At 58.8% G+C, this 16047-nt stretch overlaps 5 protein-coding genes across 5 annotated transcripts; 3 read left to right on the top strand and 2 right to left on the bottom strand.

The window, feature by feature from the left end:
* Positions 1–327: 327 nt before the first annotated feature.
* Positions 328–813, bottom strand: BXZ73DRAFT_38242 (uncharacterized protein; the record flags this gene model as incomplete). Its single annotated transcript, XM_048018150.1, has 1 exon — positions 328–813. The coding sequence occupies one exon, from the start codon at positions 811–813 to the stop codon at positions 328–330; it is 486 nt and encodes a 161-aa protein (XP_047883059.1).
* Positions 814–2640: 1827 nt separating this feature from the next.
* BXZ73DRAFT_96052 (trehalase-domain-containing protein) lies at positions 2641–5760 on the top strand (the record flags this gene model as incomplete). The annotated part of the gene is made up of 9 exons (XM_048026972.1): positions 2641–2769; positions 2828–3085; positions 3421–3891; positions 3949–4874; positions 4932–5039; positions 5100–5108; positions 5163–5252; positions 5303–5448; positions 5504–5760. The coding sequence occupies 9 exons, from the start codon at positions 2641–2643 to the stop codon at positions 5758–5760; spliced, it is 2394 nt and encodes a 797-aa protein (XP_047883058.1).
* Positions 5761–6227: 467 nt separating this feature from the next.
* BXZ73DRAFT_96051 (alpha/beta-hydrolase) lies at positions 6228–7796 on the top strand (the record flags this gene model as incomplete). Its single annotated transcript, XM_048026971.1, has 5 exons — positions 6228–6680; positions 6803–7102; positions 7182–7355; positions 7409–7696; positions 7758–7796. The coding sequence occupies 5 exons, from the start codon at positions 6228–6230 to the stop codon at positions 7794–7796; spliced, it is 1254 nt and encodes a 417-aa protein (XP_047883057.1).
* Positions 7797–8271: 475 nt separating this feature from the next.
* On the bottom strand, positions 8272–10011 carry BXZ73DRAFT_96050 (uncharacterized protein; the record flags this gene model as incomplete). The annotated part of the gene is made up of 1 exon (XM_048026970.1): positions 8272–10011. One exon carries the CDS (start codon positions 10009–10011, stop codon positions 8272–8274), a length of 1740 nt encoding a protein of 579 aa, XP_047883056.1.
* A 980-nt stretch (positions 10012–10991) lies between these two features.
* BXZ73DRAFT_39023 (uncharacterized protein) lies at positions 10992–13117 on the top strand (the record flags this gene model as incomplete). The annotated part of the gene is made up of 7 exons (XM_048018301.1): positions 10992–11122; positions 11173–11185; positions 11237–11399; positions 11464–11822; positions 11873–11976; positions 12734–12764; positions 12914–13117. The coding sequence occupies 7 exons, from the start codon at positions 10992–10994 to the stop codon at positions 13115–13117; spliced, it is 1005 nt and encodes a 334-aa protein (XP_047883055.1).
* Between the last annotated feature and the right edge of the window lie 2930 nt (positions 13118–16047).

Genomic DNA, 16047 nt, shown 5'->3' with positions numbered 1-16047 from the left:
CGACGGCATACGCTGGCTTGCACAGAGGAGGATCCAGTATCCAACCTCCGTCGACATCCCGGGCATGCCGCCCTCCGGCCTCAGGCGCGCGCCGCCATCAGAGACCTAGCTCGCTCCGTCCATTGCAACCCGCCCCCGCCTCCGAATGCGACGCAAGCGCAGCGGTAGACGTACGAACCTCTCCGCAGACCGTCTCACCGCGGACGCCCGACACATGGCGTGCTTCGAGCTCGTGAACACGCGTTCTGGGCCGCGCGGCTGACAAACGTACGGTCGAATTCGAGGCCTCCCGCGAGATGAACGCCCATGATTATTGAAAACACTGGCTCAGGAGCAGTACTGGGACGCGGCTACATTAGGGAAACGGTCTCGACGGGCATAGGCTTTGCTTCCCGTCGCAAACGCATCGATCTCTGCTGCTAGTCCTGCCGTATCAGACAGCTGCACAAAGCCCCTCTTGTGCAGCTCGTCGACAACCTGCAAGACCCAAGCACTGCACGCTCCGAATTCGCCGTGGTCTGGGACGACAACTGTGGATGCAGCGTCCCGCAGCTGCTCGACGGTCAGCGGGCCCGCGGAGATGTCATGGATCCTGAGGAGGGAGGACAAAAACATGTCTCCAGATATCTTCTGTATCCTGTGCTGGAATTTCCAGTTATCCGAGATGGCTCGATCGATGCGGATGTGCACGAGGTCCCCGAACTTATTGTCCTTCGGGATGATGAGGGCTAGATGCGGGGCTCGTGCTTGTGTGAAGCCGGCGATATACAGCGAGCCTGGAGTAAAGACGGCCGGTGCCAGAGTAGCATCCATTCTGCAATGAGAAATTATCTATTCTGTGTCGAAGCAAGGGACATCACAGATGAACATACCGGAGAGGCGGGCTGCTGGGAGTTGGAAATCTAGCAGGATCTAGCGCGCCTCCGCAACGCTTCTCCAGACAAGGTTTGAAGCGGAGTTGGACCGCGAAAAGTTGGACGTAGACGCCGAGGCTGGCCTGAGTACTTGGACGTAACTCCCTGTAACTCCTCATCAGCGAGCGGCCGAGCGAGCCGACATAACGATAGCCCTTACGTACTGGCTCTATCTCGAGGAACGTACAAAGGGGCAGCAATACCAGCGCGCATCGACGCAAATGGCAGCCTCCTGAGGGCAAAGGGCTATCAAAGAGACGATGGCTCGGATTCGGAGTGATTCTATGGCACTCCAGCCGTTTCTTCGTCATCTCATCGGCTCGAACGTTCGCGAACATCCTGATGAGTGGCCCACTAAGGTCGCTGGGATTGTTCCTTCTGCGGCACAAGAATACCCTCTTTTGCGCTATATCCAAGGCACTTTTCGGTGCACGTGTAGAATCTCTATAGTACTATGCATATGAACAACCTCTGTGCGATCAAGACTGAGGGCACTACATCCACCACGAGGCCAGGTGGCGTATTCATCCGATCTAGTAGTTGGTGCTTGGAGGTCCCGCACGTGCACCGCTCGTTGCGGTAGTTGTCTGATGGGAATGAATACCACCTCTATGAGCATTGGTGAGAACGACGGTGAGTAAGCACAGGAACGTACGAAGCGAATCCCACACATCCTTTATCACCGTGGCAGTGGCCGAACTCTTTCCGATTTGCGTGATGACTCGGCCGATGGATTGACGCACGGCGTGGTTGAAGTAAGTGGCGTGGTACATATACGAGATCGATCGACGGTTGAGCATGCGATAATAGGATCTGCGGCGAAGATGTCATGCGAGTTTATGTACGGGAGACGTACACGAAGAGGCAAGAAGGCTAATGGCCATGCTCCGGGACCCGGATCTAACGCAGTTTCGATAAGATGCAGCTCTTCCGGTTGACGCTCTCGAAGCGTGGACCGTGCGGAAGGTCGGAGAGGCACAGGGCGAGTGGCAAAGCAGGTCGGCGCGGGAATAGAGGGGGGGCGCACTAACGGAATTAAGATGTCACCGCGGACAGTCCAGTCGGATCTTGGACATGTTCCTTGCGGATGACACGCTGAGCAGATGCTCGGTGGCCGGACCTGGGAGGAAAACTAACAGGGACAGCAACGATGGGTACGACGCACCGAAGGCGGTTGGTTGCAGCACTCCGGAGCCGGCGTGAATCGCATATCATCATGCGGGGTGTGCGGGTGTGCGGTGTGGGGAAGCCACGGAGCTGTTGATACGGGTTGGTCGGTCCTGGGTGCCGAGTGGTCGCCGAGGTGTTGAGAATAGATGCCGTTGTGCGAGGATGGCGGGGAACGTCCACTAATGGTGGGCAGCGGTCAACTCGCCGCTGCCGTAACTGTTTCAAAGGTCAGCTGAGCCGCATGGGGAGGCGCGTAGGGCGTGTATAAGAAGGCGAGGAGGAGGTGTTGTACGCCGCTTTGGACAAGTTAGCGGACAGTCCGGGGAAGGAGGAGCACCGTACCCAGAACGCTCGCTCGGCAGCAGGCGCGCCGATCGCCGCAAGAGCACAACCTCAGTCCCATTCGCCGCTCTTACCTCTGCCGCCACTCTCGGCTAGCTCGCTCTCTTAATTCGCTTCGCTCACCTCGCACGCACTCCCAAGCTTCCTTCTCCCCCCTCCCCACCTGTGTCTTTCTGCACTTTCCCTCCTAGACACTTTCCCCGGCTTTCTTGCAATGGCCCCCGCTCTTGCGCACCCCGCCGGCGTGAACTTCGCCGACGAACACAACCGTCCGGTCAACAGCGACGCAAGCACCTACTACGGCGGCGAAGAGAGGTACAGCCGTGCGAGGACATACAGCGCGGTACGCACCCCCTCTCTCCCCGCGCGTTCTCGCTCGTTCATCCCCGTCGGCTCTGCAGTCCTTTGCCCACGGCTACAACCCCAAGCGTCCCCCCACCTTCCAGGATGCGAATCACCAGCGCGCCCGCCGCATGTCTCACGACGAGAAGAGCTCCGCGCCCCGCCGCTTCCTCATCGACGTCGAGGAGACCATTCGAGTTGTACTCGAGCAGGAAGACACCGATGGCGACTTCCAGATCTCCGTCACGGACGCCGGACCGAAGCTGATGGCTCTTGGCACTGCGACGAGCAACGGCTTCAAGAGCTTCGACATTCGGGTACGTGTTCACTGTCTTCGCATCGTCTTTGTGTTGTGTACCCTTCAAGCCAGCTGCTGTGACGCTTTCGTACACTTGTGTCGTTGCGCTGCGTGCACAACACAAGTGTAGCAGAGCTTCAAGTGAACGGCATCACTGCTGAGATGCTACTCCGGCTCATGCGATAATTGATATGCGCGCGTTTCCTCGTTACGGCAGCCTTCTGACAGAACCTTGGGCTTGGAGTCGTCCGAGGCAAATGGGATGGTGCGATGCCGGTTGGACGATGTTACATTCCTTGCAACGACCGGACTGGCGATCCGAGGTCGCAGAGTTCGCTAACTTCATGGTTTTAGGGCACGTACATGCTGTCTAACCTGCTGCAAGAGCTGGCCCTTGCTCGGGACCATGGTCGCAAGCGGATCGTTCTGGATGAAGCGCGTCTCACGGAGAACCCTGTCGACCGTCTCTCGCGCATGATCAAGAACTCGTTCTGGAACGCGCTCACCCGTCGCATAGATGGCGACGGTCTCGAAATCATCTGTGCCGATCCGAAGAACCGCACGGGGCGCATCAACCCCCGCATTTACGTGCCTCACGGGGAACCTGCTATGGCAGAGTACTACCGCAAGGTCGCGGCGGACAAGCCTCATCTCAACCTCGACGTCCAGGTCCTGCCACCAAAGCCCGATGACCCTATCTTCGTGAAGAGTCTCAACAACAAGCCCGGTCTGCTTGCTCTTGCCATGCAGGAGGTCGCCGATCCTAAAGGCGGGAAGGTGCTCAAGGGAGTCCCGTTTATTGTCCCTGGTGCACGATTCAACGAGGTGCGCGGGTCGCGTTTGGCTTGATGACGTCATATTCACCCTCACCCTCACCTTCAGCTCTACAACTGGGACTCGTACTTCATCTCCCTCGGTCTGCTCGTCGACGGCTACGTGAACATGGCGAAGGGCATGGTCGACCACTTCATCTTTGAGATCAAGCACTACGGCAAGATCCTCAACGGCTCCCGGAGCTACTACCTGTGCCGCACCCAGCCCCCGTTCCTCACGGACATGGCGCTCCAGATCTACAACCAGCTCGATCGCTCCGACATGGACGAAAACCGCGCGTGGCTCAAGCGCGCGATCCAGGCGGCGATCAAGGAGTACCACACCATCTGGGTCGCCGAGCCGCGCATGGACCCGAAAACGGGCCTGTCCCGCTTCCGCCCCGACGGCCTCGGCATCCCGCCGGAGACCGAGGCGACGCACTTCACACACATCCTCGAGCCGTTCGCGGCCAAGCACGGGATCTCGGTGCTCGAGTTCAGCGAGCGCTACAACGATGGGTCGATCAAGGAGCCCAAGCTGGACGAGTACTTCCTCCACGACCGCGCGGTGCGCGAGTCCGGGCACGACACCACCTACCGCTTCGAGAAGCGCTGCGCGAACCTCGGCACCGTCGACCTCCAGGCGCTCCTGTACAAGTACGAGGTCGACATCGGGACCGCGATCCGGGAGGTGTTCGACGACGAGCTCGAGCTCGAGGAGGACTTCGCGCTCACGCCCTTCCCGCCCACCGTCGAGGCGTACGCGGCGACGGACCGCTGGGAGCGCAGCAGGGGCCGCGCGCAGAACAGCGAGGAGTGGTTCCGCCGCGCGGAGTGGCGCAAGGGCGTCATCGACCGGTACTGCTGGAACGAGAGCAAGTCGCTGTACTTCGACTACGACACCGTGCAGGAGAAGCAGAGCCTGTACGAGTCCGTCACCGCGTTCTGGACCCTCTGGGCGGGCTGCGCGAGCGAGGAGCAGTGCTGGAAGCTCATGTGAGTGCTCTGCAGGACGGCGCGGTCGCTGGAGGGTGTCTGACGACTTCTTGGCAGCTCTAACTCGCTCAAGAAGTTCGAGGTTCTGGGTGGTCTCGCCTCCGGTACCGAGGAGTCCCGGGGTAAGATCTCGCTTGATCGCCCTAACCGTCAATGGGACTACCCGTGAGTGCTCTGTCTTATGAAGTATATGCTGGATCTTGAACTGATTGAATGCTTCCGCAGCTATGCATGGTCAGTATTTACCATTTTGGGTTCCTGAGGATGGTCCTGATCGTCCCATCCTAGGCCTCCTCATCAGATTATGACGTGGGTCGGTCTTGAACGGTATGGATACCTCGAGGACGCGCAACGGTTGGCCTACAGGTGGTTGTACATGTGAGTTTACAGAGTGCTGCTACATGACTCTCCACTCATCAATCGGATAGGATGACGACTGCGTTCGTCGACTTCAACGGTGTTGTCCCCGAGAAGTTCGATGCCGTGAAGCTTTCACATCTTGTGGATGCCGAGTACGGCAACCAAGGTGTCGACTTCAAGATGGTGCCTAGGGAAGGCTTTGGATGGATGAACGGTATGCGTCTAACAGCTGAAAACGAGTTTTTATTGATTATATGCGTGCTTTTTAGCTGCCTACCAGGTCGGGTTGACGTATCTATCTACGGGCATGCGTCGCGCTGTGTCTGCGTGCACAAGCCCTGAGGTGTTCTTCGGCAACTACCTCAACCCTCAACAGGTTCAGCAGGCGTACGCCGCTGCCATCAACGATCCGCTCGGTCTTGCCATGGACCAGCTGCGGCTCACCTCTCCCGCTGTGGACCCTATGGCTCAGTCACCGATGGATGTGCCCGAGATGCACTCCGACGCCCCGGGACCTTGGCATTGAGCGAACGATGTCGCTCGATGCCTCATAGAGTCGCCCGCTGGACGATTCACCTAAAATAGCCCAGTGCTAGCAGCACATAATCTGCGCAATGTGAAGTATGACTTGATGCGCCTCTCTTTCGTAATGACACCCTACGTCCCGACTTCTACGCCCTTCCCCGTTGCCGTTCGCTTTCGCTTTCGCTCCGTAGTCACGATAGAACATAGACTGCACTTCGACTCGTTCTGCCTCTTGTACAATAGCAATCCGTAGGAAATTCATCTGCATTGTCGTTCGCCATCGCTGGATCTGTGTGCACCTTCGATGTACTCTCGTCGAGTACATGCCACACGGGCCGAGCAGCCGTTTCAGAGGGATGGCGGACGATGAGGCGTAGGCGCCGCAGCAAATCACTCAGCCACCGACTCCTACTGTCTTCGCCTTCGACTCCGTCGCGCAGCTCTCCCGGACTATGCTCAGCTCGCTCCATGCTGCTCTCGACGGTGACCAGCTGGCTTGCTCCCTTCCTCGCTGCCCCTCTCCATAACTATCTCTCGCCCCCCGCACCCGCACCTACACGAGCCTCGCGGCCGCTGCGCTTCGAGCTGCGACACCTCCACGCCATCTCACCCGACGCGCGCGTCGTCTTCCGTGACGTCCGCCAGGCCGACGTCCGCGCGCTCGGTGTCGCAGACGAGTACGCTCTGCGTCCGCGCAAGGTGAAGACGCACCGGCCACGCTCTGCCGCGGCGTTCGAGCGGGCGCGGGCGCGTTCGGCGCGCCTCCGCGAGAGCGAGGCCGTCGAGTGGGACGAGGACGAGGTGGAGGGCCCGGACGTGGCGGACCGGGAGACGATGCTGCTGCTCGCGAAGATGACGAACAACGCGTACCTCGCGCCGGACGAGCAGGGGTGGTACGACCTGGGGAGCGAGTGGAACGTGGTGGGTGTTTCCCTTTCGAGATTCTTTCTGTGTCTGGGGCTGCTGTTCCCTGTGCTTTCCGGGCGGGGAGGGGGGATGTGGGGAGCGTCGTGCTGATGTGGGGTTTTGTCTTGTCTTGCCAGAGCTATCCGTTCGGATGGGAGCCGGGCGACGACGGCTTCCGTGGGCACGTCTTCGCCACCCCGGACAACTCCACCATCGTGCTCTCCATCAAGGGCACGTCTGCGGCCGTCATCGGTGGCGGCGGCCCGACGTCGAAGAAGGACAAGCTGAACGACAACCTGCTCTTCAGCTGCTGCTGCGCGCGCGTAGACTGGACGTGGACGACCGTGTGCGGGTGCTATCGGGGCGGGTGGAAGTGCGACCAGACCTGCTTGGAGGGCGCGTTGATCGAGGACAGCTTGTTTTATCCTATTGGCACTGTGAGTCGTCTCTCACTCTTTGTATTGGCTGCATCGCGTGGCGGCACTCATCGGTCACCTTGTGCGTTCGTTTGCGCAGAATTTGTACAACAATCTCACATACCTATATCCCGACTCCACCATCTGGATGACGGGACATTCGTTAGGCGGAGCCCTGGCCTCGTTACTTGGAGTGACGTTCGGCGCGCCCACGGTATCCTTTGAATCCCCGGGAGAGAAGATGGCAGCCAGCCGGTTGCATCTCCCTTCACCGGTAAGACTGTCCGCCCCTTCAAGCTCACCGACTCTCACAATCGGTGCATCTAGCCTTCCACCCAGCACATAACGCACCTCTACCACACGGCGGACCCCATCGCGATGGGCACGTGCAACGGCGTCCTTTCGTCATGTGCGCTTGGCGGGTACGCGATGGAGAGCAAGTGTCACCTCGGAAAGTCCATCATCTACGATACCGTCTCGAATCTCTCCTGGGCCGTCGATGTCCGGACACACACCATCGTCAACGTTATAGAGAAACTGCTGGCAGGCCCGTGGCCCCCAGCTGTCGACAAAGGGCGCGAGGTGCCGGAGGCGTTACCAGAGGACGACTGCGTGGTATGTCTGCATGCTGCCTCGTCACTAGGTGCACGCTCTGACGAATCGGTACGCATCTCAGGAATGCTACAGCTGGGACTATGGAGACTATGTCCAGTAGTTTTCAACAATGTAGTTCACAGCACGTTGGGCGGCAGCGCTGTTGCAGCTTAATGATTACGCCCTTTCGATCCGACGAAGCATGCCCTTCAGCTCGCACGAGCGTTGCATGAACACGAGCTCAATGCTAGGAACGCAGGGTGACTGTATATTCATGATATGGTCCAAACGAGAGCTAGGAGGCGTATACGTGCGTATCGCGCAGATGTGATGGCAGATAACAGGGAGCTAATGGAAAACGAAGGAGAGTATACGGGTCTGTAAGCTAGAAGCATGGGTAAGTTCGTAACATCATAAGATTAGATAGTAAGGAGACCAGAGTGACAACGAAAGAGGGGCGACCGCGGAGGATCGTAAAGACCATTATACATTTCCATTGGGACTACGGACGAGAGGCGACGCAACGCACCACGCATCCACCAGCCTCTTTTTGTCCTACCAACCTATTTCCGTTGCGCTATAAGCCGATTCGCAATTTACTCTTCGTCGGGAATATCGGCGACCTCGTCAGGGATATCGATGGTGCTCGTGGGGCGAGCGGGAACCGGGGCGGTCTCGAGGAACTTGACCATATCATCCAAATCGCCGGCAGCCTTGTCGGCGGTGACGGAGCCAGTTACGGTGTCGGATTCGGTGTCGGCATGGGTCTTGGCCTCGCTGTGCGCGGCTTCAAGTTCGGTTTCCGGTTCAACGACGGGGGGTATATCGTCGGAAGCTTCAGCAGCGTCGGCTTCGACCGGGGACGGCTCTTCAACGTCAACAGTAGGCTCCTCGAGTTCAACAGGTTCTTCTTGTGTAGCCGGCTCCTCATGCTGAACGGACTCGGGCTCCTCGACGTCGTCGTGCTCGTCTTGCGCGGGCTCATCATGATGTTCCTCCACATGCTCTTCTTCCAGCATCTCCTCCGGTTCGTCGTGGTGCTCGGCTCCGTCCACAAGCGTACCAGAACTCTCCTGATCGTGTCCATTCGGCTCCTCGTGCTCCGCCTCGTCGTGGTGCTCCTCCACCTGTTCTGCAGCGACGACTGCCGCAGTGGCCGCAGCCGCCGCAGCGGCACCAGCAGCGACCTTCGCCTTCGTCGTCACCGCTTTCGGATCCTTCACCTTCGCGCCCGCAGCCCCCACCCGCGCCTTCGCGGGTGCACTACCACGCGCTCCCCCGGGTGCTGCGCCACGCGTGGCGGGGGCCTTCGGCGGCGTCGAGGACGGCGTTGAGAACGACAGCGTCGGTGCGCGCGCCTTGGACATGCTCGCCGCGGTGGGTTTGCTCAGGCGCTCGAGGGACTCCTTGGTCGCCGTCGCCTTGCGCACTGGGGCTGGGGGAGCGTCCCCGGCCTTCGCGCGCGCGAGAGACGCCGCAGTAGGCGCGAAGAGGCCCGTGGAGACTCGGGGCGGCTTCGGGGACGTGGTGTTCGAGGGCGTCTTCGACCGAATTGACGATGGGGTCTTCGGGCGGGAGTTGGACGGGGTCTTGGGACGCGACGGCGTCGCGGCTGCGCGAGAGGGCGGCCGAGAGCGGGACGGGGTGGCTTTGATGGGCCCTGACGCCCTCGCGGAGGAGACCGAGGTCGTGGACATGCTCGGGTGGAACGATGAAGGCGGAGACTTGGCCGGGGTGCGAACGGGGGTCTTCGAGGTCGTCGTTGGTCTGCTCTCACGCGTCTTGGACGGCGTACCTGGTGTGCGAGCGGGGGTGGGGGCAGGTTTGGCTGTTGTGGGCTTCGACGCTGCGGGTTTCGCCTTCGGAGACGATGGTGTGGAAGTAACCTTCTCTGATACGGGCGATGTAGGAGCTGCGGGTTCCTCTGGTTCCGTAGCCGGTTCCGGCACAGGGACAGGCGCAGGGACGGGTGCAAGGACGGGTGCAGGGATGGGCGCAGGTTCTGCTAGTGGCGGGGGTGGGACAGGCTCGGGAGACTTGGCCTCGAACTCGGGTTTGCTCTCGAACGACGATGCAACGATGGGGCCCCGGGGCTTGGGGGGCCACTCCCGCTTCTCTCTCAGCTCCTCCTTTGCCGCATCTCCGGTACACTGCGACGCGACGCTCGACGAGCGCGGGGGTGTGGGATTGATAGCAGACTGCCGTTTGTTCTGCTGCTCAAAGCGTCCGATGAGGTTGGCGACACTTTGACGTGGACGTTCGTCGGGCAGCGGCCTGTGCGGATAAAGGTCAATCAGGATGCAGATGGCGGGTTGATCAGGTCCGAGCGCAGGCATACATTGGCGGTCTGGAGAATTGGGAATTGGCAAGGACGCGTTGAATGAATGCAGTGAGAACGCTAGTCACCCTCGCCGGCGAGAGAGATGAGAGCAAGCGAAAGTGGAGAGGAACGATGACAGAGGTTGGTGAGCAAGTTGTAGCAAGTTGTGCTCCCAACCTCTCCGGATGCTGGAGACAATGGATCGCTTTCGGAGTTTGAACAGTTTGTTGACACGGATAAAGCTGGACTACTACACTTGATTGAAGCAATAATGACGTGTAACACCGAAGACCATATCGCAGCAAGACCGACACCGAGCTTGGATCATTCCGGAGCACAAAGCACAGGTGTCATGGAGAACTCCACCACATGACGGAGACAGCTCGAGCCCACACGATTCATTCCGCGTCCATGCGAAGGTCGGTTCTCGTGCGAGACGTCCTGGCCAGGCGAGCAGAATGGACTAGCGCAAAGTATGCGATGTCGAGAGAACGAACGGGTACGAAAGGCAATGTATTGATAAACTACAGAAGCGTACATGTAGTTTGTTGGTCCCTCCGCAACCACAAAATCCCCTCTCAGCCCCTTCAGCCTTGTCATGGGCACCAGCCGAGGCGATGCCTCGTCGACAGTCGAGAACCAGTGAAGCGGGGAGAAAATGGTGGCAAAGATGGATCCGGTACGTTTCTCTAGGAGACTGGAACGCGGACGAGGAGAAGGTGAAACCCCAAGCCCGAACTTTGGTGTCTCCAGGGATTTGTTCTTCGGGACGAAAATGCTCGCGGCGGGCTTATATGCTGTTCTCTGCTTATGTAATACATTCCCGCGCACAACGGATGCAGAGCGCTTCTCCCGCGGGCCGGCCCCGCAGCTCCCCGGCGGATTCACGTTCTGTCAGTGATGGTGCGCTTGACTTAACAACTTGATTCTTGACCCCAGCTTTGCCCTACACAACGCGCCCGCTTTCATCTCCTTGCATCCTCTCAAGCGGCCGTCATGTCTGTCTCTTCAAAGCCGATCACTTTGGCTCGCATCGAGGACGCGACGCTAGGAGTCTTCTCCAAACTCCCTCCCTCAGAGACTTTGAGCCATCTTGTCCGGTTCTTGAGCACATGGAGCGGTAGCGAGTGAGTAATTGCAGTTTCGCGTCTCACGACGTGTCGCTGATCCTCCGTAGCAAGTTCTTCATGGTTCGTTCCATCGTGCATCCACAATACTACGCGTCTGACCTGGACCTGTAGCTCGTGCAATACACCGCCAAGTTGATCATACCTTTTCTTGAATGGCGCGCTCGTATCCAACACAAGAATGGCTTCCGGAAGATGCCCGCGAGCCCGTCGGCGGAAAGGCTCGCAAAGCTGGCCAACAACATCAGCGATGCTAGGATGTTCTTCAGGATCTGGGGTGCGTAGTCGTAACGTCACGCACTAGTTGACGGACTAACCACTTCCGACATCGTTACAACCAGGTCTGCTTCCCATCTTCCAATGGCTCATTTCCCTTGAGCGCAATCCTTCACCCACTCGGAAGCTTCGTACCATCGAACGTCTGCAAGGATGGTCTATGCTTGCGTACTATCCCCTTGAGCATCTCTACTACCTCTTGACCCATTCAATCATTCCGGACAAGATCTCCCTGCCCTCGTACACAACATTCGTTCCGTTTATCCGCTCGCAACCCAGCGAGAAGACCATCTCGCTAGACGCCGGCGTACTGGGATTGTACTCGGTGCGCTTTTGGGCGGCATACGTCGTCCTGCAACTGGCGCATCTGCAAGAGGATAATAAGCTGCTGAAGATGCGCGAACGTAGTTTGAGCAAGACCAAGGTACGTGGTGCGCTCTGTGGGTTCGCTGGCTCGTGTTCAACATGGTGCAGAATGGTGGTACCCCTGTCGAAAAAGAAGACATTCGTAAAAGGAGGGAGGCTCTGTGGAATGAGCTTGTCGTCAATATGGCATATCTTCCACAAACGATCCACTGGTGTGTCCCTAATTTTTCCGTGCTTTTCCCGAATTCGATTCTGGCGTCGCGAATTCATTGCGCCCACGCGTGCTGTCACCGTCTCCTCGGTGTATGACGACCCTTCACGCATTTCCGGCATACCTTGCCTGGCATGAGCACACGTGCATCCTTCGTGGCGCTCTTGCCCCCCTTGGACGAGGCTGTACGCATCTGCGCTCTAAAACAAGCGAGGTGGTCTTCTAGAATGTGCTTGATCCGGCTTAGATGCTTGCATTCCCGCCTGGTTCGACGGCCATTATCCGCTTCATGACAGCGAGGCTGTGGCCCTGTGAAAACGGCTTGCACTTGGGCCCTTGCAGGACCCTCTTTTCCTGAAGGCTCCTCGCGAGCCCGGCCAGGTGGCCCGTATCCGCACGCGGATTCCCGACACCCGCACGTCGTGAGTCACCCGAACGTCCGGATACGCATTGTCCCTGCACGCGGAACGCGCATGTGGGTTCCCCCCTGCTCGTTTCCGTCTTCCTTCCTCTGGGCACGGGCCGCACGATGGGAGAAAGCCCGGTGCCACACTTCTTCATGCTGCGGTCGGTGTTCGTTGGAAACGTACGCGGAGCCCCGTTCGAGGGTCGTACCTGATGACGGTGGGCCGTAGTTCGTCCGAGCGCCCTGACGAACATTCGCGGAGGCGGGCGAAATATGACACGAAACCCTGTCTTATATGTCCACCGTTTTCCGCTCTCTTGGTGTTGCGGCTCGCTAATCCCCCTCCTTGCAGGTCGACCGAAAAGGGGATATTCTCGAACCCGGTACGTTTTCACCCTATCGCTTCCCTTCTTCCTTCGCTGCTCCCTGCCCCATATGCGGCTTCGCGTACGGATATTGCGCGATACCCGGACGTCTCGCACGACGCACTATCACCTGTCGCATGGAGCTGACACTGCCCACCTCCCCGCAGATCTGGCTCGACGTATGCGGGTTCGTCGCCGGCGTCGCCTCGTGGAGGAGCGGCTGGGAGGCGACTGCGCTGCCATCTCCGCCGACTTCCGCCCCCGATACCTTGCCTCCACCGATGGAGCCGACCGAGGAGAAGTTGGCACCGTACATCGAGGACCCGCTCAAGGATATCGTCATCGAGGCACCGGGGTTGGACGAGATGTAACGGCAGTGACAGGTCGTGCGTGTTCACATGCCGCCGGGCACCGGCCGTCCTGGGGAAACAATGGCTTCCTGTGTGTGGTTCGAGGCGCTGAGCTCTCATTGTTTCGTAGCTAAGTACTGGCTGCTCTTGGAAAATCTGATTCTGTGGTGGACAACCTGAAGCGCCGATGTGGCTTGGCGGCACGCTCATTGTCTCGGTTGGACGCATTACAGATTGACAAAGAGGAACCCGCCTTTGTGCTGTGCGCCTTCAGCAAGAGCTTTGCATATAAGTATATGAGGCACGCGGCTGATCTGTGAGCTTGTTCCTGAGAGCAGTGTTCAAATAGAATAAGCAGGGGGCTGCGCGCTGCGCGCCCTTCCAAATGGTGCTGACTGGATTACCGAGGGAATCGGCCGACAGAGTATGAATTTCACCCTTGTCGGACCAGACGAAGAGTTTATGTAAATGACTATGCCACGCTCGCCAAAAGTGCACTTCGCCATCCCACCTCGTAGAGGGCACGCTTTGCAGCCAGAGGTGTCGGTTGAAGGGCGGGTCCTTGGATACCTCGGTGACTGACATGATAGTACAAATCCTGCGCCCAAACTCGCCACTTGCGGAGATTCAGGAGGACAAATCGCATGGCAGACCGACTTGAAGCACTGCCGGGGACTCAGCGATCTCGACGTCGGCGAGACGGTTAAACAGCCTGAGGACTCGATGCAGACAAGTATCATTCGCAGCCCCGCGCATCCTCGCCTGCAAGAATACTGGAGAGGACACCTTGCGACCCGCTCCAAGACGGGATGTTTTCAGGGACAAGAACTACAGAGGAAGGCTGCCATTCGACTTTGTGTCCGATTTCACGACCGCAGGGTTTTTTCTTCTTCTTGATTTTTCGTCGGATGTGCCGTTCGCCTCCGGCCACCTGTTCAAGATGGTCGGCGCGTACTGGTACCATTCGAGTCCTCCGGCATTCCCGTCTCCCACTTTTCAACACCATCCCCTCATGAACATGGTCTAATACACGATGCCCGCAGAAGGTTTCTCTCATCCTCGCTGGCCACCTTACCTGGCCGGAAGTAGGTCCCAGGAGAGTCTGCGAAATACCGGGACCCGTCAACGACCCCCACTCCAAGAGCGAGCCATCAGACAAGCACAAGGAAAGCAGCGACGAAATCCGGAGGTAGATTCATGGACTGGAATCTTCCAAGCTATCCGGTCACTACATGTGTAAGATCGTGGGAAAGCCAATTCTCACTTGATGTTACAGTTGTATTTTCCCGGCGTAATAATGTGAGGCGTCAATGAGAGGGAAGTGAAGCTTTTCTACCGTTGAAAACAAGTCGTTCTGGATGTCATCAACGGCGCTTACGTTGCTAGAATAGTAGGAAAGGACTCCCCCTCCACGGTATACTACTGAAAATGAGGAGTATGTCTGCTCGTGCGATGCGAACGAACTCGGTGCTGCGCATGTTGTGGCCACAACTTGCTGCTGAATCTGATCCTGACTCTCCCCGAGCGCTCGAACCCTTTCTGGCTCTTCGCACGGTTCTCAAAACGGCCCACAATAATAAAAAGGCGGTCGCCAAGTATGGTGTAGTACTCACAATATATCTAGAGAACATCCAGGCATGTTGCGGCACTGGAGATGGTCATCGGCCCAGCCAGTGGGTGGGTGCAAGGGAAATGAAATGCGTCTCAAGCCGTTCGAAATTCTGGCGTCGTGTATGTCACGTGCCGCAGCAACGTTGGCGAGCGGCGCCTTCCACATCGCAGCAAATCTTGATTCCTCGGCAACCGCGTCACTCCCTGGCGATTCAACGCCGGCTGCTCTGGACAGTGCTCTGCTCGCAGGCGGGGCGTCGTAGGGCGTCGTGCGAGCTCACGCTGCGCACGGTCCTTGGGCAACCGGCTTGCCTCCGCTGCAAGCCCAATCGTTCCGTAGATCTCCGCGCACCGCCTCACCAATGACCATGGGTTCGGGCCGGCCCGTGCTCCGTCCCCGGAATCAGGCTCCGCACCCTTCCGCACCGTGTCCGCTGCAGTGCGCACTCGCTCTCTCCCCACTCCCGCGCGCAGCAGACTCGCCTCCGCCAGAACGCCGTCTGGAATGGTCGCGCCGCCGACGTACCACCCACACCCACGCAACGGTGGCGCACAGGCGGAGTGTAGAGGTCTCGGAGGTGAGCCCGAACGTTCAAACGTTCATCCTGCGCCGACGCTGTGCCCGATCCTTCGTCACCCAAGTTCGCCGCGCGCGGCGCCCTTTACCTCCCTGTCGCCGCAGGAGGGCGCGGCGCAATCGCCGAGTGGGGCTTTTACACTGCCCTCTTCATGCGTGCGAGCACGGGGTTCGAGAAGAGTCTGCGCAAAGTGGAGGCTGCATTCGAATGGGACGTTCTTAGCTTCGGTAGGTTCCTTCACGGATGGAGCATGTCCGGGGCTCGCTCAGTCACTCACGCCTTTCCACTGCTGACCTGTACCGCCTCAGGTTCCATGTATGCTGCGCATACAGGTCCTTTCACACTCGTGTTGGCAGCAATATGGAGCCAAGTGCACGGGCTCAACGCTCAGCACAGATGTCCGCCCGTTCCGAGCGCCGGAGTACGCGTTTTACCTCTCGGCGAGTGCTAACCACTGCTGCGCACATTCCCTAGTACCACTGCCTCCGCGCCAAGTCCCGTGCGTGCCGCGCGCCGCGATCGTGCGTCCTACACAGTGTCGCGCAGCAACGGTGTCCGCTCTCGCCCTCCTCCCGGTTTCCCCGTGTAAGCAAGACCCACTACGCCGCCCAGGCTCTTCCGGTGCTGCCTGGAAGCACACGTCGAAATCCGACCCAGGTTCCTGGGTATGTTCAGTATCTTCTCCCGAGCCGCGACCCTGCGTAGTATCTGAGGCAATCTCCGGCTCGCCACCCCATGGATAAGTAAGTAAAGTAACAATGC

Source organism: Epithele typhae (genome assembly GCF_022376455.1).
Source record: "Epithele typhae strain CBS 203.58 chromosome Unknown BXZ73scaffold_2, whole genome shotgun sequence".
In the NCBI taxonomy this organism is placed as follows: domain Eukaryota; kingdom Fungi; phylum Basidiomycota; class Agaricomycetes; order Polyporales; family Epitheliaceae; genus Epithele; species Epithele typhae.
Note: the sequence above shows the minus strand (reverse complement) of the source record. Positions and strands in the feature narration are given on the sequence as shown.